Source organism: Chiloscyllium plagiosum, unplaced genomic scaffold, assembly GCF_037043375.1.
Source record: "Chiloscyllium plagiosum isolate Xiang-an unplaced genomic scaffold, Cpla_swu_hap1 HiC_scaffold_3, whole genome shotgun sequence".
Lineage (NCBI taxonomy): Eukaryota > Metazoa > Chordata > Chondrichthyes > Orectolobiformes > Hemiscylliidae > Chiloscyllium > Chiloscyllium plagiosum.
The window spans coordinates 124,662,142-124,689,631 of record NW_028270141.1 but is presented as its reverse complement, the minus strand read 5'-3'; the positions used below and the strand labels follow the sequence as shown (position 1 = coordinate 124,689,631).

At 45.1% G+C, this 27,490-nt stretch overlaps 1 protein-coding gene across 1 annotated transcript in view; it reads left to right on the top strand.

Annotated features, from left to right (window-relative positions):
• Positions 1-14,593: 14,593 nt before the first annotated feature.
• Positions 14,594-27,490, top strand: part of LOC148151307 (uncharacterized) — a 31,728-nt gene continuing 18,831 nt past the window's right edge. The window contains exons 1-2 of the mRNA XM_087976727.1: positions 14,594-14,617; positions 25,069-25,200. Coding sequence (XP_087832853.1) covers positions 14,594-14,617; positions 25,069-25,200 — 156 coding nt within the window. The remainder of the gene's footprint in view (positions 14,618-25,068; positions 25,201-27,490) is intronic.

The window sequence follows — 27,490 nt, the reverse complement described above, 5'->3', positions numbered from 1 at the left end:
GTTTCCAAGCACAAGTTCCCTCCTTCCTTGAGTGGTCCTAATTTCTCCCTCGTTAGCCTCTTGTTTGTAATGTATGTATAGAATGCCTTCGGATTCTCTTTAACCTGACTTGCCAAGGTCCATAAGACCATAAGACATAGGAGTGGAAGTAAGGCCATTCGGCCCATCAAGTCCACTCCGCCATTTAATCATGGCTGATGCGCATTTCAGCTCCACTTACCAGCGTTCTCCCCGTAGCCCTTAATTCCTCGAGACAACAAGAATCTATCAATCTCGGCCTTGAAGACATTTAGCGTCCCGGCTTCCACTGCACTCCGTGGCAATGAATTCCACAGGCCCACCACTCTCTGGCTGAAGAAATGCCTCCGCATTTCTGTTCTGAAATGACCCCCTCTAATTCTAAGGCTGTGTCCACGGGTCCTAGTCTCCTCGTTTAACTGAAACAATTTCCTAGCATCCACCTTTTCCAAGCCATGTATTATTTTGTACGTCTCTATTAAGTCTCCCCTTAATCTTCTAAACTCCAACGAATACAATCCCAGTATCCTCAGCCGTTCCTCATATGTTAGACCTGTCATTCCAGGGATCATCCGTGTGAATCTCCGCTGGACACGTTCCAGTGCCAGTATGTCCTTCCTGAGGTGTGGGGACCAAAACTGGACACAGTACTCCAAATGGGGCCTAACCAGAGCTTTATAAAGTCTTAGTAGTACATCTCTGCTTTTATATTCCAACCCTCTTGAGATAAGAGACAACATTGCATTCGCTTTCTTAATCACGGACTCAACCTGCATGTTTACCTTTAGAGAATCCTGGACTAGCACTCCCAGATCCCTTTGTGCTTTGGCTTTATTAATTTTCTCACCATTTAGAAAGTAGTCTATGCTTTTATTCTTTTTGCCAAAGTGCAAGACCTCGCACTTGCTCACGTTAAATTCCATCAGCCATTTCCTGGACCACTCTCCCAACCTGTCAAGATCCTTCTGCAGCCTCCCCACTTCCTCAGTACTACCTGCCTGTCCACCTAACTTCGTATCATCGGCAAACTTCGCGAGAATGCCCCCGGTTCCCTCATCCAAATCGTTAATATATAATGCGAACAGCTGTGGCCCCAGCACCGAACCCTGCGGGACACCGCTCGTCACCGGCTGCCATTCTGAAAAAGAACCTTTTATCCCAACTCTCTGCCTTCTGTTAGACAGCCAATCCTCAATCCATCCCAGCAGCTCACCTCGAACACCATGGGCCCTCACCTTGCTCAGCAGCCTCCCGTGTGGCACCTTATCAAAGGCCTTTTGAAAGTCTAGATCGACCACATCCACTGGGTTTCCCTGGTCTAACCTACTTGTTACCTCTTCAAAAAATTCCAACAGGTTTGTCAGGCATGACCTCCCTTTACTAAATCCATGTTGACTTGTTCTAATCAGACTCTGCTCTTCCAAGAATTTAGAAACCTCATCCTTAATGATGGATTCTAGAATTTTACCAACAACCGAGGTTAAGCTGATTGGCCTATAATTTTCCATCTTTTGCCTTGATCCTTTCTTGAACAAGGGGGTTACAACAGCCATCTTCCAATCATCCGGGACCTTTCCTGACTCCAGTGACTCTTGAAAGATCTCAACCAATGCCTCTGCTATTTCCTCAGCCACCTCTCTCAGAACTCTAGGGTGTATCCCATCGGGGCCAGGAGATTTATCAATTTTAAGACTTTTTAACTTTTCTAGCACTATCTCTTTCGTAATGGCAACCATACTCAACTCAGCCCCGTGACACCCTTTAATTTTTGGGATATTACTCATGTCTTCCACTGTGAAGACTGACGCAAAGTACTTGTTAAGTTCTCCTGCTATTTCCTTATCTCCCATCACTTGGCTTCCTGCATCAGTTTGAAGTGGCCCAATGTCTACTTTTGCCTGTCGTTTGTTTCTTATGTACTGAAAGAAACTTTTACTATTATTTCTAATATTACTGGCTAGCCTACCTTCATATTTGATCCTCTCCTTTCTTATTACACTCTTTGTTATCCTCTGTTTGCTTTTGTATCCCTCCCAATCTTCTGATTTCCCACTGTTCTTAGCCACTTTATAGGATCTCTCTTTTTCTTTAATACATTTCCTGACTTCCTTTGTCAGCCAAGGTTGTCTAATCCCTCCCCGGTTAATCTTTCTTTTCTTGGGAATGAACCTCTGTACAGTGTCCTCAATTATACCTACAAACTCCTGCCATTTTTGCTCTACTGTCTTCCCGGTTAGCCTCTGCTTCCAGTCTATTTTAGTCAGTTCCTCTCTCATGCCCTCATAATTACCTTTATTCAACTGTAACACCATTACATCCGATTTTGCCTTCTCCCTTTCAAACTGCAGACTGAACTCTATCATATTATGGTCGCTACTTCCTAAGGGTTCCCTTACTTTAAGATCTTTTATAGAGTCTGGTTCATTGCAAAGCACTAGGTCCAGAATAGCCTGCTCTCTTGTGGGCTCCATGACAAGCTGTTCCAAAAAGCCATCCTGTAAGCATTCCATGAATTCCCTTTCTTTAGATCCACTAACAACATTATTTACCCAGTCCACCTGCATATTGAAGTCTCCCATGATCAATGTAACCTTGCCTTTCTGACATGCCTTCTCTATTTCCCGGTACATGTTGCGTCCCTGGTCCTGACCACTGTTAGGAGGTCTATACACAACTCCAATTATGTTTTTTTTGCCTTTGTGGTTCCTCAATTCCACCCACACAGACTCCACATCATCCGACGCTATGTCATTCAATACCATAGATTTAATTTTGTTCTTAACTAACAAGGCAACCCCACCCCCTCTGCCCACCTCTCTGTCTTTTCGATAAGTTGAAAAACCATGGAGGTTTAACTGCCAGTCCTGACCCCCCTGTAACCAAGTCTCTGTGATGCCTACTACATCATAATCATTCACTATTATCTGTGCCATTAGTTCATCGGCTTTGTTATGTATGCTACGAGCATTCAGGTAAAGTGCCTTAATGCTAACTTCCTTATCATTAGAGATGTTGGAAGTCATATGTCCTAAGTTATCCTTGCTTTTTACTGCATTCTCAGTCTGCCTCAATTTTAAATCCGCCTGGAAACATTCTATCCTGCTGCTAATCTTGCCATTTACCTCCATACTCCCTGTTGCTTTCACTTTCCCTTCCCCCCAACTCAGAAGTTTAAAGTCCTACTGACCACCCTATTTATCCTCTTCGCTAGAACATTGGTACCTGATCGGTTCAGGTGGAGACCGTCCCAACGGTACAGATCCCCCCTGTTCCAAAACTGATGCCAATGCCCCATGAAGTGGAATCCCTCTTTCCCACACCAATCCCTTAGCCACGTGTTTACTTGCCTAATTTTCTTGTCCCTATGCCAATTGGCACGTGGCTCGGGCAGTAATCCGGAGATTATGACCCTTGAGGACCTGTGCTTCAATTTCCTGCCTAGTGCTTCATAATGCCCAAACAGGTCCTCCACCCTAGTCTTGCCTATGTTGTTGGTACCAACGTGGACCACAACAACTGGATCCTCCCCCTCCCGCTCCAATATCCTTTCAAGACGGTCGGAGATGTCTCGCACCCTGGCACCGGGCAGGCAACACACCATGCGAGACTCCCGATCCGGCTTGCAAAGGATACTATCTGTCCCCCTAATTATAGAATCCCCTATAACCACTACTTGTCTATTAGCTCCCCCCTCTTGAATGGCCTTCTGGACCATGGTGCCTTGGTCAGTTGGCTCATCCTGTCCAGAGCCCTTTTCCTCATCCGAACAGGGAGCAAGAATCTCGTACCTGTTGGACAAGGTCAAGGGCTGAGGCTCCTCCACTCCTGAACTCCGGTTCCCCCTACCTGCCTCACTTACAGTCACACTCTTTTGTGCCTGATCACTAGCTGAATGTGAATTACTTAATCTCCCAGGTGTGACTGCCTCCTGAAACAAAGCATCCAGGTAACTCTCCCCCTCCCGGATGTGCCGCAGTGTTTGAAGCTCAGATTCCAGATCATCAACTCTGATCCGGAGTTCTTCCAGCAACCAACACTTGCTGCAGATGTGGTCACTGCCGTTCACAATGGGATCAGCCGCCTTCCTGACTTATATACTCACTTTTCCTTCCCGGCTGCCCCTCTGCTTGCCGTCACTTCCTCTGCTGCTCCCGCTCTTTCTGTGGAGAGAGAGTAAAAAAAACACACCGCTGCCCGCTACAGGTAAGCAATTTTAAAACAAACTGTCTTACCTTTGCTGTAGTCTCCCGGGTTCACTTTTACCTTCGCCGCTGCTCCCACTCAAAAAAATCATTACATGTCTCCTTGTGCTGTCCTCTTTCCCTGCTTGAGCTCTTTCCTGCTTTTTTGACATTCCTTACAGGCCCTGTCCAATTTTAGCTTCCTAAACCTTACATATGCTGCTTCTTCTCTTTTGACTAAAGTCATAACCTCCATTGTTAATCAAGGGTCCCTGACCTTGCCATCCTTGTCCTTCCTCCTTACTGGAACATGCAGGTCCTGAACTCTCGTCAGCAGGTCTTTAAACAATTCCCACATGTCAAATGTGGACCTGCCTGATAACTGTCCTTCCAATTAACACTTTCTAGCTCCTGCCCAGTACTGACATAATTTGCCCATCTCTAATTTATCAGCTTGCCACAAGGTCCTGAATTATCCTTACTCATTGCTATCTTAAAACTGAAGGAGTTGTGATCACTGTTTCCAAACTGCTCTCCCATTGAAAGGTCAGTCACTTGGCCAATGTCAATTTCTTGTACAATGTCCAGTATGCCCCCCCTCCTCTAATTGGACAATCCACAAACTGTTTCAAGAAACCCTTTCAGAATACATTTAACAAATTCTGCCTGATCTAAACCTCTTGCTGCAAGGGAGTCCCTGTTGATATTGGGGGAAATTAAAGTCACCCAGTGTGAAAACACTTTTTATTGCATATTTCCATAATCTGCCTCACATTTGTTTCTCGATGTCTCGGTGCTTGTTAGGATTATACTGTAGGCCCCCCTATCAGCGTGATTACACCCATCTTAAGTTTGAGCTTTACCCATATTGCCCTCGTAGATAAGCCCTCCAGTATGTCCTCTCTGAGTACAGATGTAACGCAACTCCTCCACCGCTTTTACCTTCCTCTCTCGTCTAAAACAATGAAACCCTGGAATGTTAAGCAGCCAGTCCTGTCCCTCTCTCAATCAACTCTGTAATAGCTGCAACATCACAGTTCCATGTAGGTCCAGGCTGTATGCTCATCTGCCTTACCTTTAATACCTCTTGCATTGAAATAAACACACTTTCAGCTCATTAGTACCATCGTGTATATTTACCTGTCTCTGCCTTTCTTTACTTTGTGATTTACTGGTCCTAAAATGTATCTTCCCATCAATCCTTCCACTTGGTGACCTGCTGCTCTGGTTTCCATCCTCCTGCCACTCTAGTTTAACCTAACCGAGTAGCACCAGCAAACCTTCCTACGAGGATATCAGTTCCCCTCCAGTTTAGGTGCAAACTGTCCCTCTTGTACAGGTCACCCCTTCTCCAGAAGAGATCCCATTGATCCAAGAACCCCTTGCACCAGCTCCTTAGCCACGCATTCATCTCTCCGACCTTTCTATTCCTTGCCTCACTAGCATGTGGCATTGGTAATAACCCAGAGATTACTATCCTTGAGGGTGGTAAATAAACCAAGTTTGTCCAATCTCTACTCATAGCTAATACCCTCCAAACCAAGTGACATCCTGGTAAACCTTTTCTGTTCATTGTCCAAAGTCTTCAAATCCTTCTAGTTTTGTGGTGACCAGAACTAAATTCAATATTCCAAATGTGGCCAAACTAAAATTCAATACAACTGTAACATAAATTGTCAAGTTTTATACTCTGTGCCTGATCGATGGAGGCAAGGATGGCATACATCTTCGTGACCACCTTACCTACTTGTGCTGCCACTTTCAGGGAACTGTGGGCCTGTGTACCTTGACCCTCTGTATGTCAATGCTTCCAAATGTTCTGCCATTTACTGGATACTTCCTTCCAACATGACAATGTCAATAATGCATCACCTCACATTTGTCTGGATTAAATTCAATCTGCTATTTCTGCACCCAGGTCACCACTTTATCTCTTTCCTGCTGCATCCTCTGGCAATCCCACTTACTATCCACAGCTTCCCCAATCTTTGTGTCATCCACACACTTATAAAATGTGGTCTGATTTGTAAGATGTCATCAGGTAATAGCCTGGAAATTATATGGAAATCAAATTTGAATAAATGTGTGAGGGAGGGCGTTAGATATGCGGATCATGGGGATACCTTGTGGGGAAGGTGGGACCTGTACAAACAAACCTCAATAAACATCACAATTCTGATGTGTAATGGAATATTCCCAATTTCCTGGGTGTGTGTTCCCACTCCAGAAACTAGATACAACAGATCTCAATAAATCAATCCCCTTGACCGGAATCCCATCCATTATCTTCAGTACTCAATTTTCTCCTCTGTTGGTGTATTGCATGTCAGTCTGTTCTTGCTACAGAATGGACTGCAGTGAGGTACTGCAGCTTCTTCAGCTGCTCATTCTCATTCCATAACGTTCACACTGAAAGGACAAATGCAGCAGGTAGATGGGAACACCATCACCTCCAAGTTTCCCTCTGAGACATTACTCTTCATTGTGTCATCATCACTGGCTTCATACCCTGGAACTGCCACTTTAACAATGCTGGCGTACAGACCCCAGATAGAATCATGGAGATGTACAGCATGGAAGCAGTCCCTTCGGTCCACCTTGCCCAACCCGACCAGATATCCCAACCTGGTGTAGTTCCACCTACCAGCATTCGGCCCATATCCCTCCAAACGCTTCCTATTCATATACCCATTCAGATGCCTTTTAAATGTTGCAATCGTACTCGCCTCCACCATTTCCTCGGGCAGCTCACTCCATACACGTACCACCCTCTGAATGAAAACATTGCCCCTTAGGATTCTTTTATATCTTTCCCCTATCACCCCAAACCTATGCCCTCCAGTTGTGGGTTCCCCCACCCCAGGGAAAATCCCTAGTCTATTTATCCAGCACTGATCCTTTTGGCACTCCACTGGTCACAGGCTTCCAGTCTGAAAAACAACCCTCCACCACCACTCTCTGTCTTCTACGTACGAGCCAGTTCTGTATCCAAATGGCTAGTTCTGTATTTCATGAGATCTAACCTTCTCCTATGGGGAACCTTATGCTCCTATGGGGAACCTTATTGAATGCCTTATTAGTCCATATAGATCACGTCAACTGCTCTGCCCTCATCAATCCTCTTTGTTACTTGTTCAAAAAACTGAATAAGGTTTGTGAGACATGATTTCCCACATGCAATGTCATGTTTGCTATCCCTAATTAATCCTTACCTTTCCAAATACATGTACATCCTGTCCCTCAGGATTCCCTCCAACAACTTGCCCACCACCGAGGTCAGGCTCACTGGTCTATAGTTCCCTGGTTCGCCCTAACCACCTTTCTTTAATAGTGGCACCACATTAGCCAACCTCCAGTCTTCCGGCACCTCACCGGTGACTATCGATGATACAAATATCTCAGTAAAAGACCCAGCAATCATTTCTCTAGCTTTCCACAGAGTTCTAGGGTATGCCTGATCAGGACCTGGAGATATATCCAGTTTTTTGCGTTTCAAGAAAACCAGCACATCCTCCTTTGTAATATGGACATTTTTCAAGATTTCACCATCTATTTCCCTACATTCTATATCTTCCATGTCCTTTTCCACAGTAAACACTGATACAAAATACTTGTTTAGTATCTCCCCATCTCCTGTGGCTCCACACAAAGGCCACCTTGCTGATCTTTGAGGGGCCCTATTCTCTCACTAGTTACACTGTTATCCTTAATGTATTTGTAAAAACCCTTTGAATTCTCCTGAATGCTATTTGCCAAAGCTATCTCATGTCCCCTTTTTTACCTCCTGATTTGCCTCTTAAGTGTACTCCGATTGTATTTATACTCTTCTAAGGATTCACTCGATCTTTCCTGTCTATACGTGACATATGCTTCTTTCTTTTCCTTCACCAAATCCTCAATTTTTGTAGTCATCCAATATTCCCTACATCCAGCAGCCTTTCCTTTCACCATAACAGGAATATACTTTCTCTAGATTCTTGTTATCTCATTTCTGAAGGCTATCCATTTTCCAGCCATCCCTTTACCTGCAAACGTCAGCCCCCAATCAGCTTTTGAAAGTTCTTGCCTTATGCTGTCAAAATTAGCTTTCTTCCAATTTAGAACTTCAATGTTTAGATCTTGTTGGCGGCATGGTGGCTCAGTGGATAGCACTGCTGCCTCACAGGGCCAAGGACGCAGGTTTGATTCCAGCCTCGGGGAACTGTCTGTGTGGAGTGTGCACATTCTCCCCATGTCTATGTGCGCTTCTCCGGGTGCTCCGGTTTCCTTCCACAGTCCAAAGATGTGCAGATCATGTGAATTGGTCATGCTAAATTGCCCATAGAGTTAGGTGCATTAGTCTGGGGTAAATATGGGGAATGGGGGCCTGGATGAGTTACTCTTCAGAGGATCAGTGTGGACTAGTTGGGCCAAAGGGCCTGTTTCCACACTGTAGGGAATCTTAAAATATCTAGTCTGTCCTTTTCCATCAGTATTTTAAAACTAATAGAATTATGGTCGCTGGCCCCAAATGCTTCCCTACTGACAGCTCAGTTACCTGCCCTGCCTTTTTTCCCAAGAGTAGGTCACATTTTGCACTTTCTCTAGAAGGAATATCCACAGACTGAATCAGAAAATTTTCTTGTACACACTTGACAAATTCCTCTCCATTTAAACCCTTAACACTATGGCAGTCCCAGTTGGACTATAGCAATTCAAACAGAGGACTGACCACCATCTTTGGGCATCAAGGAATGGTCAATAAAAATCAATCTTGTCAGAATCTCCCATACCCCAAGAAGGAATAAACAACACTGAGTGTCTGCAATGTGAAATTCCGAAACCGGGTATGTTTCTGTTCAAGTGTTTTCCAGCTTCATTTTTTTGATGTCAATGAGGAGCACCTGAACTACTTCTAAAGATGAACATCAGCTCCAGCCATTGCTCTGAAATGCAGACCCTGTAAATGTCTGATGGACGTGTGGAATTTAGCTTCAGGTCTGCCTTTTGAGTTTGACCTAACTTCAGTGAATATTGGGTGGTCCAGATTTGACCAACATTTACACCATTGCTGTTCATGAGCGAGATACTGAGCTAACTTTATTACTTTGCATGAACAGACACACAAGTCACCAATTGGCCACGTTTCTCGTTAACGTCTCCATGGTGACAGAACATTTTAATGTTGAATCATGGGTGATGCAGAAAAACATCATTCCGAGCCCTAAGCTGACTTCATCCACACCTGGACCATCCAAATTCCTGAATTTGATTAAATGGAAATTTTATAACATGAGACACAAAATGTACCTGTAACTCCCACAGGCTCTTTACTCCCTGGTACAGTGACAAATCTTGTGGTAAAACCTGAAACAAGAAGGAACGAGGAGGTGGCTGGTGGGTGGGAGAGTGACACCACCTGAGACAGGAGGGAATGATTCCTGGCATCGGGAAAGTCATCCGGGAAAAGGGCTGGGAGAGATTACAACTGGGGAAGGGGAAGACAAACCTGGAGCAGGGAGTGGTGAAGAGATGGCAGTGGGAGCTGGAGTGACACTTGGACAGATCAGAGGGTGGGAATGGAGGGACAGTCTCGAGGGGTTGAATACTGTATTCTGCCATTTTTACCCAGGAAAAATATTTCAAAATATTACAGCCCAACATTTAACTGGGCTTCTTCTAAACAAAATGCAAAACCACGTCAGGTTTTTGCTGACAGATCTCCCAAGAGTAGTCACGGTCTCAATGCCTCTTCCAATGGTTAAAATCAAATCTGATGGAGAAAAGTATCATAGAATGTGTAAAAATGCAGTCAGGGAGGTGAATGAGGGAAAGGCTGGAAAACTTTGATTGAATGTCAGAGGGCTCCATCACCGGGTTTACAGCAGAACAACAGTCAAAATTGACGAAGGAAATACTGAGAGATGGGTTCAACCCACAGGGCACCACATACCCAGAGGAAAATGTTCAAGGTTGGTTCGAAGAATGACAAAGGTCAGAAAGGGGAAGTGATCATCACCACTTGATATTTACAGTTGTGTAGATGAGTTAATACTAAAACAAGAAGAAACGGTGAGTCAGTGGCTGCAGCAGGTGTCGATGAGGATAAGGTAGAAACAGCTGAAAAATGGGCAGTAGACAGGGACACCCCGTATACTGAATCACAGCTGTGTACCTCACTACACTGCACGAAGGTGGGAACTCACCCCATAGTTAAAGAGGGCTCACTGAAAATTAGGATGTTGGTCATGCACAACATCAAAGATTCAAAATTGGTTTAATAATGAATTTCAAACCTTTGGGAGTGGAGTGAACTTTTTTTTATTCTAATTAAAAACACGTTTTTGTGCTATACGCCCTCTGGGTTGTTTCACAATCTAAATAAACTATCATTTGGCAAATTTAAAACTGAACTCAGCCTTTGAGAAATGTTTAAGAGAAACATGGAAAATGTAAAGGTGAGAAATAAATGCTTCTCCTGTGAAGGTGATCTTAAAATTAGGAAAGGGATTGGAGACAATTGAAGGCAAATTGTACAACCTAAGGAAGGATTATCAAATTCAAAAGGTCAGTTTGAAAATGGACAGCAAATTTCAGCAGTGTTCTTGAATATAGACCCATCCAGATGCCTTGTAAATGTTGCAATTGCGCTAACCTCCACCACGTTTTCTGGCAGCTCATTCCACACATGTGCCACCCTCTATGTGAAAAAGTTGTCCCTTAGGTCTCTTTTACATCTTTTCCCTCTCACCCTAAACCTATGCACTCTAGTTCTGGACTCCCCCACCCGAGGGAAAAGACTTTGTCTATTTATCCTGTCCAAGCCCCTCATGATTTTATAAACCTCCACAAGGTCACCCCTCAGCCTTCGCAGTTCCAGGGAAAACAGCCCCAACCTATTCAGACTCTCTCTATACCTAGAATCCTCCAACTTTGTAAATCTTTTCTGAACCCTTTCAAGTTCACAACGTCCTTCTGATGGAAAAGAGACTAGAACTGCACAAAAGTAGCTTAACCAAAATCTTGTACAGCCGCAATGTGACCTCCCAACTCCGATACTCAGTGCTCTGACCAATAAAGGAAAGCATACCAAATGCCTTTTTCACTATCCTCTCTACTTGCGACTCTACTTTCAAGGAACTATAAACCTGCATTCCAAGGTCTCTTTGTTCAGCAACACTCCCTAAGACCTTACCACGAAGTGTGTAAGTCCTGCTAAGATTTGCTTTCCCAAAATGCAGCACCTCACATTTATCGAAATTAAACTCCACCTGTCACTCCTCAACCCATTGGTCCATCTGGTCAAGATCCCATTGTACTCTGAGGTAACCTTCTTTGCTGTGCACTACACCTCCAATTTTGGTGTCAATTGCAAACTTACTAACTATACCTCCTATGTTCATATCCAAATCATTTATTTAAATGACGAAACGAAATGGACCCAACACGAATCCTTGGGGCACTCCACTAGTCACAGGCCTCCAGTCTGAAAAACAATCCTCCACCGCCACCCTCTATCTTCTACCTTCGATCCAGTTCTGTATCCAAATGGCTAGTTCTCGCTGTATTCCATGAGATCTAACCTCACTGACCACTCTCCCATGGGAAAGTTGTCGAATGCCTTACTGGCATCCAATCCTCTTCGTTACTTTTTCAAGAAACTCAATCAAATTCATGAGACATGATTTCCAATGCAAAAAGCCATGTTGACTATCCCTAATTAGTCTTTTCCTTTCCAAATACATGTAAATCCTGTCCGACAGGATTCCCTCCAACAACTTGCCTACCACCGACACCAGGCTTCTGGGTTTATCATTCCTTGGCTTCTCCTTACTACCTTTCTGAAATAATGGTACTAGTTAGCCAACCTCCAGTCTTCTGGCACCACACTTGTGACTATCGATGATACAAACATGTCAGCAAAGGGCCCAGCAATTCCTGAGGAAGGGCTTATGCCCGAAACGTCGATTCTCCTGTTCCTTGGATGCTGCCTGACCTGCTGCGCTTTTCCAGCAACACATTTTCAGCTCTGGTCTCCTCAGAAGGCCTCCAGAAGATTCCAAGAGCAAAGTTTGTAGGTGAAGCATGTTTTTATTTCTTTTAGATGGTTTTCTGGAACTTTCTATTGTTCTGGCCAATCAGGGAGATAAGCTTAGTAGTTTGAAACAGAGTCAATCATTTGGATGGATTGCTGATGTTAGTTTATTTTTGTGTAGAAGGGCCCAGCACTGTACCTTGCTGTCAGGGCCCTCCTTTGTTCAGTAAATAAGTTGTTGGGAGTATGTCTGTTCTGCATAAATGTTGCCTTTTACATTAGCAAATGTCATTAGCACCTGACTCCTGTGTTTGCACTGTGTCTGGTGTGTGGACTTTGTGATTTTAGAACTTTACTTGGCCAATGTACCCAGCATCCCTTGCTGTTTGGCCAAGTTAGCAATCTATCTGTGTTTTAGCAACCAGGAGGCTGCTGAAGTACACACTGTATTAATCTAGAGTACTGTGCATATTTCTGATCTCTTTAAGAGAAAGATATACCTTATATCTACCTTCCAGTAATACAATGACTGTTCATGAGGTAGGTTCTGTATATGTGCCCACATTGGAAATTTGACTAATTCCATCAGAGTCCCATTTTAGAACTTCTGGGATCCTGTTTATAAACACTGCTCTCCACTGGCAGTCAATAATTTTAACTCCATCCAAGAATACTGTACTTATTTATTCTCAGTTGAAAATTATTCAGCTGCATTAACATCAGCAGGAAGCATTTCATTCCCATTTACACTCACTGTTCCCATTGGTTCATTAGTTCAATGATTCTGATCAATGGCTTTATCCAAGTTCCTCACTTCATTGGCCCTAGAATTCTGATCAGGAGTCGGTCATTGTCACCGACACACTTCCTCCATTTCACCTGACCTGACACCAACCCCTTAATGATTGTGTCAGACCGGATAGACCCCCCCAACCTGACAACTATGCCCTGATGGACCTAAAACTCCCTCACTTTCCCACCAACCCCAGGAGTCCACAGATTCCTCATCACTCCCTTTTCACCAAACACAGCCCCATTGGAACTGTCACCTCCTCCCACCCCATCACCACCTCCCTTTCACTCGCCTTGACACCACATTTAACCCAAAAGTGGCCCCTGCTCCTGCCAACAGAATTGGAACTACAACCACCGAATCACCCATCATCACCCAACACCCACCCAGCCCCTCCCTCACTAACCTAAAACCCTTCCCAAAGTGAGCCAGGTGATACTGACCCCTCCTTCCAGACCCCCTCCCTTAAACCTCTGGACCTGACACTGCCTCTTCATCACATAGAATCATAGAGTCATACAGCATAGAAACAGACCCTTCGTTCCAACTATAATCCCAAACTAACCCGTCCCACCTGCCTGCTTCTGGCCCATATCCCTCCCAACCTTTCCTATTCATGTACTTATCCAAATGTCTTTTACACATGTAATTGTACCCGCATCCACCACTTCCTCTGGAAGTTCATTCTACATTCAGAAACTACCCTCTTTGTGAAAAAGTTTTTGAAACTGTCTCTTCTAACTTTAAAAATGTGTCCTCTAGTCATGAAATCCTCCATCCTAGGGAAAAGATAACTACTATTGACTCTATCTATTTCTCTCATTATTTTATAAACTTCTTTCAGATCACTGCTCAACCTTCTAAGCTTCAGTGAAAAAAGTCTCAGTTTATCTCATTTACTTTATAACTCAAACCGTCCATACCCAGCAACAACCTGGTAAATCTCTTCTGAGCCCTCTCCAGCTTGATAAATAGAACTGCTCACAGTTTCCCAGAAGAGGTCTCACCAATGTCCTACATAACCTCAACATGAGGTTCCCAACTCCTCTACTCAAAGGACTGAGCAATGAAGGCAAGCGTGCCAAACACCTTTTTAACCACCCTCTCTGGATGTGACGCAAACTTCAAAGAATTATGTACCTGCAGCTGTAGTCCTTCTGCTCTACAACACTACCCAAGGCCCTACCAATTGAATTGAATAAGCCCTACCCTTGTTTGTTGTACCAAAATGCAATGCCTCGCGTTTATCCAAATTGAACTCCATCTGCCATTTTTCAGCACATTGGCCCATCTGATCAAGATCTCTTTGTGATCTTAGAAAACCTCCTTCACTGTCTGCTATGTCACCAATTTTGGTGTCATCCACAAAACTACTAATCATGCCTTCTATATTCTCATCCAAATCATTTCTAATAATGACAAACAAAAGAGGACCCACAACCAATCCTGTGGCAACACCGCTGGTCACAGACCTCCAGTCTGAAAAGCAGGTGCAAAGTTGCCATCCAGGTTGATAGGGTTGTTAAGAAAGCATATACTGTGTTGGTGTTTATTGGTAGGGGGATTGAGTTTTGGAGCCATGAGGTCATGCCTCAGCTGTACAAGACACAGGTAAGGCAGCACCTGGAGTATTGTGTGTAGTTCTGGTCACCTCATTACAGGAGGATATGGAAGCTTTGGAAAGGATGCAGAGGAGATTTACTAGGATGTTGTCTGGTATGGAGGGAAGAGTTTACAAGGAAGGTCTGAGGAACTACCAATAAACACCAACACAGTATATGCTTTCTTAACAACCCTATCAACCTGGATGGCAACTTTGCACCTGGACACCGCGATCTCTCTGTTCATCGACATTACCAAGAATTTTACCATAAGCCCAGCACTTGTATTCCTGTTCCTCCTTCCAAAGTGAACTACCTCACACTTTTCCGCATTTAACTCCATTTGCCATTTCTAAGCCCAACTCTGCATGTTGAATATGTCCCTCAGTAACCCATAACATCCTTCGACACTATCCACAACTCTGTCTACCTTAGTGTCATCTGCAAATTTACTAAGCCATCCTTCTACACCCTCCTCCAGATCATTTATAAAAATGACAAACAGCGGTGGCCTCAAAACAGATCCTTGCAGCACACCACTGGTAACTGATCTCCAGAATGAACATTTCCCATCAACCACCACCCTCTGTCTTTTTTCAGCGAGCCAATTTCTGATCCAAACCGCTAAATCACCTCCAATCCTGAAACTTCGTATTTTGTGCAATAGCCTACTGTGTGGAACCTTATCAAACGCCTTACTGAAATCCATGTACACCACATCAGCCGTCTTACCTTCATCCACCTGTGCCACCTTCTTGAAGAATACAATAAGGTTAGTGAGGCACAACCTACCTTCACAAAACCAAATCAAATAATTCATTTTTAGATGACTATAAATCCTATCTCTTTTAATCTTTTCCAACATCTTACCCACCACCGAAGTAAGGCTCACTGGCCTATAATTACCAGGGTTGTCCCGACTCCCCTTCTTAAACAAGGGAACAACATCTGCTATCCTCCAATCTCTGGCACTACTCATGTCGACAATGATGACATAAAGATCAAAGCCAAAGGCTCAGCAATCTCCTCCCTGGCTTCCTAGAGAATCCAAGGATAAATTACATCTGGCCCATCTATTTTCAGTTATTCCAAAATTGCTAAAACCTCCTCTTTTGAAAAGTGTGTTGCTGGAAAAGCGCAGCAGGCCAGGCAGCATCCAAGGAGTAGGAGAATCGATGTTTCGGGCATAAGCCATTCTTCAGGAATGAGGCTGGTGTGCCAAGTGGGCTGAGATAAAAGGGAGGGCGGGGGGGAAGTTTGGGGGAGGGGCACTGGGAATACGATAGGTGGAAGGAGGTGAGGGTGAGGGTGATAGGCCGGAGAGAGGGTGGGGGCGGAGAGGTCGCGAAGATTATTGCAGGTCAAAAGAGCGGTGCTGAATCCGGGGGTTGGGACTGAGATAAGGTAGGGGGGAGGGGAAATGAGGAAGCTGGAGAAATCTACATTCATCCCGTGTGATTGGAGGGTTCCTAGGCAGAAGATGCGCTCTTCCTCCAGGCGTCGTGTGGCCAGAGTCTGGCGATGGAGGAGGCCAAGGACCAGCATGCCCTTGGCAGAGTGGGACGGGGAGTTAAAGTGTTCAGTCAAGGGGCGGTTGGGTTGGCTGGTGCGGGTGTCCCAGAGGTGTTCCCTGAAACGTTCTGCAAGTAGGCGGCCTGTCTCCCCAATGTAGAGGAGACCACATCGGGTGCAGCGGATACAGTAAATGATGTGTGTGGAGGTGCAGGTGAATTTGCGATGGATATGGAAGGATCCATTGGGGCCTTGGAGGGAGGTGGGGGGGGAGGTGTGGGCGCAAGTTTTGCATTTCTTGCAGTTGCAGGGGAAGGTGGTGGGAGTGGAGGTTGGGTTGGTGGGGGGTGTGGACCTGACTAGGGAGTCGCGGAGGGAGTGGACTCTCCGGAACGCTGATAGGGGAGGGGAGGGAAATATATCATTGGTGATGGGGTCTGTTTGGAGGTGGTGGAAATAACGGAGGATGATACGATGTATCCGGAGGTTGGTGGGGTGGTATGTGAGGACCAGTGGGGTTCTGTCCTGGTGGTGATTGGAGGGGTGGGGTTTAAGGGTGGAGGTGTGGGAAGTGGAGGAGATGCGGTGGAGAGCATCGTCGACCACGTTGGAGGGGAAATTGCCGTCCTTGAAGAAGGAGGCCATTTGGGCTGTTCGGTACTGGAATTGGTCCTCCTGGGAGCAGATACGGCGGAGGCGAAGGAATTGGGAATATGGGATGGCGTTTTCACAGGGGACAGGGTGGGAGGAGGTGTAGTCTAGGTAGCTGTGGGAGTCGGTCGGTTTGTAGTAAATGTCTGTGTTGAGTCGGTCGCCTGAGATAGAAATGGAGAGGTCTAGGAAGGGGAGGGAAGAGTCTGAGACAGTCCAGGTAAATTTGAGGTTGGGGTGGAAGGTGTTAGTAAAGTGGATGAACTGTTCAACCTCCTCGTGGGAGCACGAGTTGGCGCCAATATAATCATCGATGTGGCGGAGGAAAAGGTGGGGAATGGTGCCAGTGTGGCTGCGGAAGATGGACTGTTCGACATATCCGACAGAGAGGCAGGCATAGCTGGGGCCTGTGCGGATGCCCATGGCTACTCCTTTGGTTTGGAGGAAGTGAGAGGATTGGAAGGAGAAGTTGTTAAGAGTGAGGACCAGTTCAGTCAGTCAAAGGTGGGTGTCAGTGGAAGGAGAAAGTGAGGTCTGCAGAGGCTGGAGATCAAAGCTGAAACTTTATTGCTGGAACAGCACAGCAGGTCAGGCAGCATCTAGGGAACAGAAGATTCGACGTTTCGGGCACATGCCCTTCTTCAGGAATGAGCAGAGAGTGTTCAGCAGGAGAAGATAAAAGGTAGGGAGGAGGGACTTGGAGGAGGGGCGTTGGAAATGTGATAGGTGGAAAGAGGTCAAGGTGAGGGTGATAGGTCGGAGTAGGGTGGAGGCGGAGAGGTCAAGAAGAAGACTGCAGGTCAGGAAGGCGGTGCCGGGCTGGAGGGATTCGGCTGAGACAAGGTGGGGGGAGGGGGGATGAAGAAACTGGTGAAGTCCAAGTTCATCCCCTGTGGTTGGAGGGTTCCCAGTCGGAAGATAAGACGCTCCTCCTCCGACCGTCGCGTTGTTGTGGTTTGGCGGTGGATGAGTCCAATGACCTGCATATCCTCGGTGGAGTGGGAGGGGGAGTTGAAATGCTGTGCTACAGGGTGATTGGGTTGGTTCGTCCGGGTGGCCCAGAGGTGCTCTCTGAATCGCTCCGCAAGTAGGCGGCCTGTCTCCCCAATATAGAGGAGGCCACACCGGCTGCAGCGGATGCAGTAGATAATGTGGGTGGAGGTGCAGGTGAATCTGTGGCGGATATGGAAGTTTCCTTTGGGGCCTTGGAGAGAAGTGAGGGGGGAGGTGTGGGCGCAAGTGTTGCACCTCCTGCGGTTGCAAGGGAAGGTGCCGGGAGTGGAGGTTGGGTTGGTGGGGGGTATGGATCTGACAAGGGAGTCGCGGAGGGAGTGGTCTCTACGGAAAGCTGATAGAGGAGGGGAGGGAAACATATCCTTGGTGGTGGGGTCCGTTTGGAGGTGGCGGAAGTGACGGCGGATGATGCGCTGTACATGGAGATTGGTGGGGTGGTAGGTGAGGACCAGTGTCAGTGGAAGGGTACTGGTTGGGTCGGCGGGAGAGGAAGAAGCGGAGGCTTGGAGGCCTTCGTGATGGCTGATGGAAGTGTATAGGGACTGGATGTCCATCGTGAAGATAAGGTGTTGGGGGCCAGGGAAGCGTAATTGCTAAAACCTCCTCTTTGTCAACCTCAATCCCATCTAATCTTATAGCCTATATCTCCGTGTTCTCATTAACATTGCCCTTTTCCAATGTGAATACTGTTAAAACATATTCATTAAGTACTTCCACTATATCCTCAGATTCCACACACAACTTTCCACTACTATCTTTGATTGGCTGTAATCTTACTCTAGTCATTCTTTTTTTCTTGATATACCAAAGAAGGCCTAAGGATTTTCCTTGATTCTATCCGCCAATGATTTCTCATGTCCCTTCCTTGCTTTTCTTAGGCCTCTCTTTAGATCTTTTCTGGCTAACTTGTAACTCTCAAGCCCCCTAACCAAGCCTTCTCACCTCATCCTCTTATAAGTTACCTTCTTCTTTTTGACAAGAGATTCAACTTCTTTGGTAAACCATGGCTGCCTTTCTCGACAATTACCTCCCTGCCTGACAGGGATATACTTATCAAGAACCCACAGTTACTGTTTCTTGAATAAGCTCCACATTTCAAGATGTCTATCCCCTGCAGTTTCCTCCTCTATCCTGTGCAACCTAAATCTTGCCTAATCGCATCATAATTGCCTTTCCCTCAGTTATACCTCCTTCCCTACGGTATATACCTATCCCTGCCCATTGCTATTGCAAACATAACCAAATTATGGTCACTATCGCCAAAATGCTCACCTACATCCAAATCTAACACCTGGCCGGGTTCATTCCCCAGTACCAAATCCAATATGGTATCGCCCCTTGTTGGCCTGTCTACATACTGTGTCAGAAAACCCTCCTGCACACATTGAACAAAAACTGGCCCATCTAAACTACTTGAACTATAGTATTCCCAGTCAATATTGGGAAAGTTAAAGTCCCCCATAACGACTAGCCTTTTACTCTCGCTCCTATTGAGAATCATCTTTGCTATCCTTTCCTCTAAATCCCTGGAACAATTCGGAGGCCTATAGAAAACTCCCAACAGGGTGACCTCCTTTCCTGTTTCTAACCTCAGCCCAAACTACCTCAGTGGATGAGTCCTCAAATGTTATCTCCGCTGCTGTAATACTACCCTTGATTAACAATGCCACATCCCCGCCTCTTTTACCATCTTCTCTGATCTTGCTGAAACATCAAAATCCCGGAATCTGCAACAACCATCCCTGTTCCTCCTCTAGGAGAAAGTGAGGACTGCAGATGCTGGAGATCAGAGCTTAAAAATGTGTTGCTGGAAAAGCGCAGCAGGTCAGGCAGCATCCAAGGAGAGGGAGAATCGATGTTTCGGGCATAAGCCCTTCTTCAAGAAGGCTTACGCCCGAAACATCGATTCTCCTTCTCCTTGGATGCTGCCTGACCTGCTGCGCTTTTGCAGCAACACATTTTTAAGCTCTGTTCCTCCTCTAGCCATGTCTCTGAAATGGCCACAACATTGAAATCACAGGTACTAACCCATGCTGCAAGGTCACCCACCTTATTCTGGATGCTCCTGGCATTGAAGTACACACATTTCAAACCAACATCCTGCTTGCTAGTGCCCTTCTCGCAACCTTGTAAACCTATCCCTGACCTGACTACCCTCAACCTCCTGTACACTGGAACTACAATTCAGGTTCCCGTCCTTCTGCTGCGTTAGTTTAAACCCCACCACTGGAGAGCATTAACAAATGTCCCCCCCAGGATATTGGTACCCTTCTGGTTCAGGTGAAGACTATCCTGTGTGTAGAGGTCCCACCTTCCCCAGAAGGAGCTCTAATTATCCAAGAATCCTACACCATTCCTGCAGCCAAATGTTCAGCTCCGCGCTCTCCCTGTTCCTCCCTTCACTAGTACATGGCACAGGCAACAAACCAGAGCTAACAAATCCGTTTGTTCTCGCTCTAAGCTTCCATCCTAGTTCTGTGAATTTCTACCTTAGATCCCCACCTTTCCTCCTACCTATGTCGTTGGTTCCTATGTGGGCCACGATTTGGGGCTGTGCCCCCTCTCCCTCAAGAATCCCGTAAACACGATCAGAGACATCACAAACCCTGGTACCTGGGAGGCAGCACACCAATCGTGAATCGCTTTTGTTTCCACAAAACATCCTCTCTGCCCCCCTAACTATGGAGTCCCCAAAGACTAAAGCTCTTCTCTTCTTCCCCTTTCCCCACTGAGCAACAGAGACTTTGCACCAGAGACCTGTGTCCCATTGCTTATCCCTGGTAAGTTGTCCCCCCTCAACAGTATCCAAAATGGTATACTTGTTGTTGAGGGAACCACCACAAGAGATCCCTGCACTGCCTGCCAGTTCCCTTTCCTATCCCTGACGTTAACCCATTTACTTTCTTCTCGTGGCTGCGGAGTAACTACCTCCCTGTATCTCCTCTCAATAACCCCCTTCGCGAATGATCCGAAGCTCCTCCAGCTCCAGTTTCCTGACACTATTCTCGAGGAGCTGGTGTTGGGGGCACTTGCCACAATTGAAGTCAGCGGAGACACTAGAGGTGACCCTTACCTCCCACATACTGCAGGAGGAACATTCAACTGCCCAAACTTCCATTCCTGCTATTCTAAATTCCCAAATAGACTGCTGGAAAAAAAACATGAATGAAAATACTTATCACCAACAAACTGATGCATGGAACTTTTTTTTTGGTTAGAGGAGAAGGATGGGTGGGAGACATCACCAGAGTAGTGTTTTGGGTTAAGCAACTGCCCAAATATGTAACCTCGTGACCTCTCTGACTGCCTCCAGGAACTGAAGAAAACCGGAACGATAAGGAAATTTAAACTGTGAGACCAGTGGGCTTGACATCGATGGTGGACTAGTTGTTGGAGAGAATCCTGAGGGACAGGATGTCCATGTGTTTGGAAAGGCAGGAATGAATAGGAATTGTCAGCATGGCTTTGTGCATTGGAAAGCTTGTCTCATAAATTTGATTGAGGTTTTTGAAGAAGTAACAGAAAGCATTGATGAGGGCAAAGTGGTAGACATGATCTATATGGACATCAGTAAGGCTTTTGACAAAGTTCCTCATGGGACACTGGTTGGCAAGGTTAGATTTCATGGAATTCAGGGAGAACTAGCCGTTTGGATACAGAACTGGCTTGAAGGTAGTAAACAGTGGGTGGTGGTGTAGGGTTGTTTTTCAGACTGGAGGCCTGTAACCAGTGGTTTGCCTCAAGGATCGGTGCTTGTCACGATGGTGAGTGACTTGGAGGGGAACTTGTAGGTGATGGCGTTGCAATGTATCTGCTGCACTTGGATGGATGGTCATTCATATAATTGATTTGGATGTGAACATAGGAGATATAGTCAGTAAGTTTGCAGACAACAAATCTATCTGCGACTCCACTTTCAAGGAGCTATGAACCTGCACTCCAAGGTCTCTTTGTTCAGTTGGAATTAAAGTTATATTCTGCCTGTTTGCATTTCAATGTATAAATGTCTGATGATTTCTTGGCTGGGAAGAGTGCTGCCTCAGAAATCTTTCTGAGTTAACGCTCTCCCAATGCTTTGACAAAATAACTGGTTATAACGTGTGCCTGAGAATCCTGAGTTTGTTCCATACAATAGTCAGCTACAACATTTGGCCTGCGAACAGGGTACTCATATCAGAACGTTGGAATAGCTCTGCAAAAGGTGGAGTATACTTCACTTCCCACCCGGAGTTAGCTCAGGAATCCTGAGAACAATCTGGTTGCACACCAAAAGAATCCGAAAGGAGTACTCTGGATATGAGGTGTTGGGGAAGCCCACAGTGGCTACTCCACGTTTGAGAAAACACACTGGGGCCAGGGAAGTGAGGGATGATCACAGAGGACACGCCAAATTCTGCGCTGCATAGACCACACATGAGCCAAGAGAGTTCAGGAGTCAGATTCCACACTACAGTCGAGACAAAAAAATCTGCAGATGCTGGAATCCAAAGTAGACAAACAGGATGCTGGAAGAACACAGCAAGTCAGGCAGCATCAGGAGGTGGAGAAATCAGTGTTTTGGGCATTTCAGAGTTAATACCTGAAACGTTGACTTATCCACCTCCTGATGCAGCCTGGCTTGCTGTGTTCTTCCAGCCTCCTCTTTGTCTACTCCACACCAGAGTAATGACCCTGGGAATGGGTCAGGTCCACACTGAGGGATCCATGAGGGGACCAAGAATAAAGTCGGCTGTATCCGGACTGGACGAAGCTGTGCAGGAGCCAGGAGGGAGACAAAATCCAAGCAGGAAGAATCTGTGTAGGGGCTGAAGAAGGACCATGCCGGTGGGATCTGCACTGAGTATGAAACAAACTTTTAAAGATGCAGTCAGGGAGGTGAATGAGGAAAAGGCTGTAAACTTTGACTGAATGTCAGAGGGCTCCATCACCGAGTTTACAGCAGAACAACAGTCAAAATTGATGAAGGGAATGCTGAGAGATGGGTTCAACCCATCGGACCACCCCCACTCCAGAGGAAATTGTTCATGGATGGTTCTGAAGAATGATAAAGATCAGAAAGGGGAGTGATCATCATCACTTTATATTTACAGTTGTGTCGATGAGTTAATACTAATACAAGAAGAAACGGTGAGTCAGTGGCTGCAGCAGGTGTCGATGAGGATAAGGTAGAAACAGCTGAAAAATGGGAGGTAGACAGGGACACCCCGTATACTGAATCACAGCTGTGTACCTCACTACACTGCACGGAGGTGGGAACTTACCCCATAGTTAAAGAGGGCTCACTGAAAATTAGGGTGTTGTTCATGCACAACATCAAAGATTCAATATTGTTTTAATAATGAATTTCAAATCTTTGAGAGTGGAGTGAACTATGGTTTTTTATTCTAATTAAAAACAAGTTTTTGTGCTTTACACCTTCAGGTTGTTCTCACAATCTCAATAAACTATCGTTTGGCAAATATCAAACTGAACTCAGCTTTTCAAAAATGTTTCAGAGAAATATAGAAAAAGTCGAAAATGAGAAATAAATGCTTCTGCTCTGAAGGTGATCTTAAAATTACTGAATGGCATTGGAGACAATTGAAGACAAATCTTAAAACCAAAGAAAGGATTATCAAATTCAAAAGGTCAGTTTGAAGTGAACAGCAGATTTCAGCAGTTTTCCTGAACAATTACAACAAAATCACTCAGTGACTTGCCTCCCTCCCCCACTGTCTCAGACTCACGGTGAGTTAACTCTTTCTGCTGGCAGCTTCCTTTCAATTCTCCCAGACACCTTCCATATCTCTAAATGTGTATTAATGGAAATTTACAGACATCCCATTGGGATTTGCCTTTTAGAAACTTGGCCTTGACCAGCCAGGTGTTATCTTCTGAGACTAAGTGTTTGTGAACGTTTCAGAAATTAGTACTGATAAATAAATTGATAAACAGTGTCATTCAAACACTCAATGGGGAACTTAACATAAAGTTTAAGAAGCTGTTCAGTGATCTAATCTGTGAACAGTGTTCTGATCACCTTGGGAGCTGTTCAGGAATACAAAGGGCTTTACTGCACATTCTCAAGTTTCTGGAAGACGTTTTTAAAGACATCCCAAATAAAAATGGGAACTTCCCCATGGTCAAATGGACAGAATAGACTGTGAAGGCCTGCAGAGGTGCAAAACAGGCCATGGGATTGTTAAGTTCTTGTCATACCCTTTATGAAGGACATCACTAAATAGCTGCATCCCAATAAGAATAAATGGGGGAGGGGGTGTGGAGTGGAGCTAAAGGGGTTGTATTAGTAGGAGTTGATGAACTATTCATTATTCAATTCACAGCAAGAATGATTCCACTCAGAGGTAGATCCAGGGAGGTGACAAGTTCTAAAGGGAACACGTTTATTTGAATCTGGAATATTTTGAAGAGTGGAATGTGTGAAGGAATTGAGCAAACTCGGTTCCTCTATCTTTTGGTCTTACAGCTGCATTCACGTGGCCATAACATCCACCCAATTTGCTTTCCCAGTGATGTTTGTGCCATCAGCCAGATGCAATACATTCCATCTCTTCTTCAAAGTAATTCATATATCTCGTAATTAATAAGACATAGAATCCCCGCAGGAGGGAAATGGGCCATTTGGCCCATCGATTCAGAATCAACCCTCCGAAGGGCATCTCACCTGGATCTAACCACTCACTCTATTCCCATAACTCCACGTTTAGCTTGGCTAACTCATTTAGCCGACACGTCCCTGGACACTGCATGACAATGTACCACGGCCAATGCACCTAAACTGCACATCTTTGGATATAGGAGCAGAATTAGGCCACTCAGCCCATTGTGTCTGCTCTGCCACTCGATCATAGCTGACGTTTCTCAACCTCATTCTCCTGCCTTTTACCCAGAGCTGTTGGTCCTCTTCAATAGTTAGAAATAGATAAATTAAGACCATAGGTACACCACCACCAGAAACAATAACCAGGGGAGAGTAAGTGTCAGCACAACAGTGATGAGTGATAGCAATTACAAAACTCGTTTTCCCAGGTTTCAGAGTTCCCGTGAACCAACTGACAGAGGGTTAATGGTTTGTGAATCCATTCCAAAGTTAGAACAAAGAATATTTTACATAGTGAATGAGTTGGAGCATTTCCCCAACACATAATACAGCTAAGCTGTATTCAAAATCATCTTCATCGAACAGTATATAAAAATTGGAGCTCAGTGTACAAACTGCAGATCCACCTGAAGGTGCTGAGGAGTCAGTCAGTGCATTCACCAGTGATCTGAGAGAACACTAAGGTGCTGAGAATCTTCTTAACTGTGTCTGTCCTCTTTGGATATCAAATTGCTACACAGGACACAGAGCAGGAGGTGATTGACCTCTGTACTCATGTTGACTGTCCAGAGCCAGAACAAGTCATCCAGGACAAGGTCAGTACAGCTGAGAGTTTCCTCTGTTCTGTCATGTTTGTACCAGTGGAAATTATTCGATGTTGTTTTTAGTCCATAACCTGCAGTGCACCGACAGCACACATCCCAACCCTGAACCATGAGACTGGACTGAAATTACTTCTCGGGCCTCATTAACACTTTCTACATGAGCTGCCATCGCCTGCCTGGCTCCCACTGCCAGCTTGTGCAGTAAGAAGAATATCAGGGCTTCCATCTCCAGTAGCAGGTGAAGGGAAGGGTCAGTCTGCTCACAGAGAGGGTGATTAATTCAGGGTAATACCAGATTTAAGACGGGACTCTTCTGACAATTCCAGTAAATGTGCATATTTGGGGAGTTGTCGTCCAGTATAAGTGATGACAAAATATTGATCAGAGAGGGAATAATAGACTGTGGCAGCATACCAGACAGGAATTTACATATTGCAAGAGCTTGCGCAAGCAGAAAGGACAGAAGCAAAAATAGTTGTTAAACTCTGAGAAACAAAGGTAGGAAAATGACAGGGAAGAGGGAAGTGGGAGAGATATAAAACACACATATTGAATCTGTCTTCACACAATAGTATTTTATTAAAACATGAATAGTGGGATGCCAAATATCTGAAGAGGTTGTAGAATTACTCGGTAAAGAAGAAAGTAAATATGAGAAAATCTCCAGGATTAAACAACTGATAAATTCCCAGCACTTGGTAACCTGCATCCTAGGATTCTTAAAGAAGTTGACTGTAGGACGACTGGATCCAATGGTTTGTGATCTTCTGTACTGCCCAGATTCTCTAACAGCATCAGCAGATTGGTAAGTGACCACTGTATCATTGGTGTTCAAAACTGGAGGGAGAGAGGAAACAGGGAACTCCAGGCAGGTTAGTGTGACATGAGTCACCAAGAAGAAGGACAATAATGTAAAGGGTAAACAGACCACAGCCACCAGAGTGTGGAGGATCAGGTCATGCCAATTGCTGGGTGAGAAGAACACCCTGTTGTGTTCGGGGTTGGTATAATCAGGGAGATAACGTTCTGTACGGTCACCATTGAGCAGTCTGCAGGTTGTACAGCCTGTCCCTGGGTCTGGCTAAAGGCTGGAGAAGGGAATGCAGGAGGAGCAGGATCTGATTGATCCATGTAGGAGCAAATGACATGGGTAGACCCAAGAACAAGATCTTTCAGGGAATCTGGGCAACTCGGATTTAAAGAAGGAAAAGGCAAAGAGTAAAGTGAAACAGGATATGTAAAGTTGTCAGGCTGTAATCTGGAGGAGTGTTACATGGATCAGTGCCCGGGCCTCAGCTACTCACAATCTATATGAGAGGACTGAGTGTCATGTATGTGTTGATGACATGAAGCCAGGTGGAAATGTAAGTTGCTAAGAGGACAATGAGAATCTGGCAAGAAATCTAGGAAGGTTAACTGAATGGGGAACACATGGGCAGATGGAGTATAATGCTTTGGAGAAATAAACATGGAAAACACAGAAACTCAGCAGGTCTGGCAGCATCTGCGGAGAGAGAAGCAAACTTAATTATTTCAAGCTGACATGACTTTATTTCAATGAGACTCGAAACATTTACTCACTTTCCACATGTGCTGCCAGACCTGTTGAATTTGTCTGCCACTTTTGCTTTTTATTTTTGATTTCCAGCATCTACTGTATTTTGCTTTGATGTAACTGCTTTGGGAAATGGGTTCAAATCCCATAATGGTCGCTGGAATTGGATTGGAAAATCTACTCTATAATGGTGACCACAGAACTGTTATCAGTTATTGTCAGCCACAATGTCCTATAGAACAAGAAATCTACTATCTTTATCTGGACTGATCTACATGTGACTTAATCCACACGAATGTGCATGACCCTCAAATCCTCTCCAAACTGACCAGGCAAGTGACTCAGATCAAAGAATTAGGGATAGGCAACAACTGAAGGGCTTGCCAATTAAACCCACATCCTCTGAAAGATACATTTTCAAACATGGAATTTGAAACAGCCTTTATTGAAAGAGTTGAAGAGCAAGAATGAGAAGGCCTTGCTGCATTTGTACAGGGGGCTTTGGTGAGACTGCGTCTCAAGTACTATATGCAGTTTTGCTCTTTTTTGAGCAAAGAATGTACTTGTCTTGAAGATAATGCAGTAATTCTTCACTGCACTGATAACACTGTACACCTTGTTGCCATGATGCATTGACAGAGAATAGAGAGTGGATGGTGACATTGGTGAACAGGCACAAGAATCAAATGGATTGTGTTTTCCAAGATGGTGTCAAGCTTCTTGAAT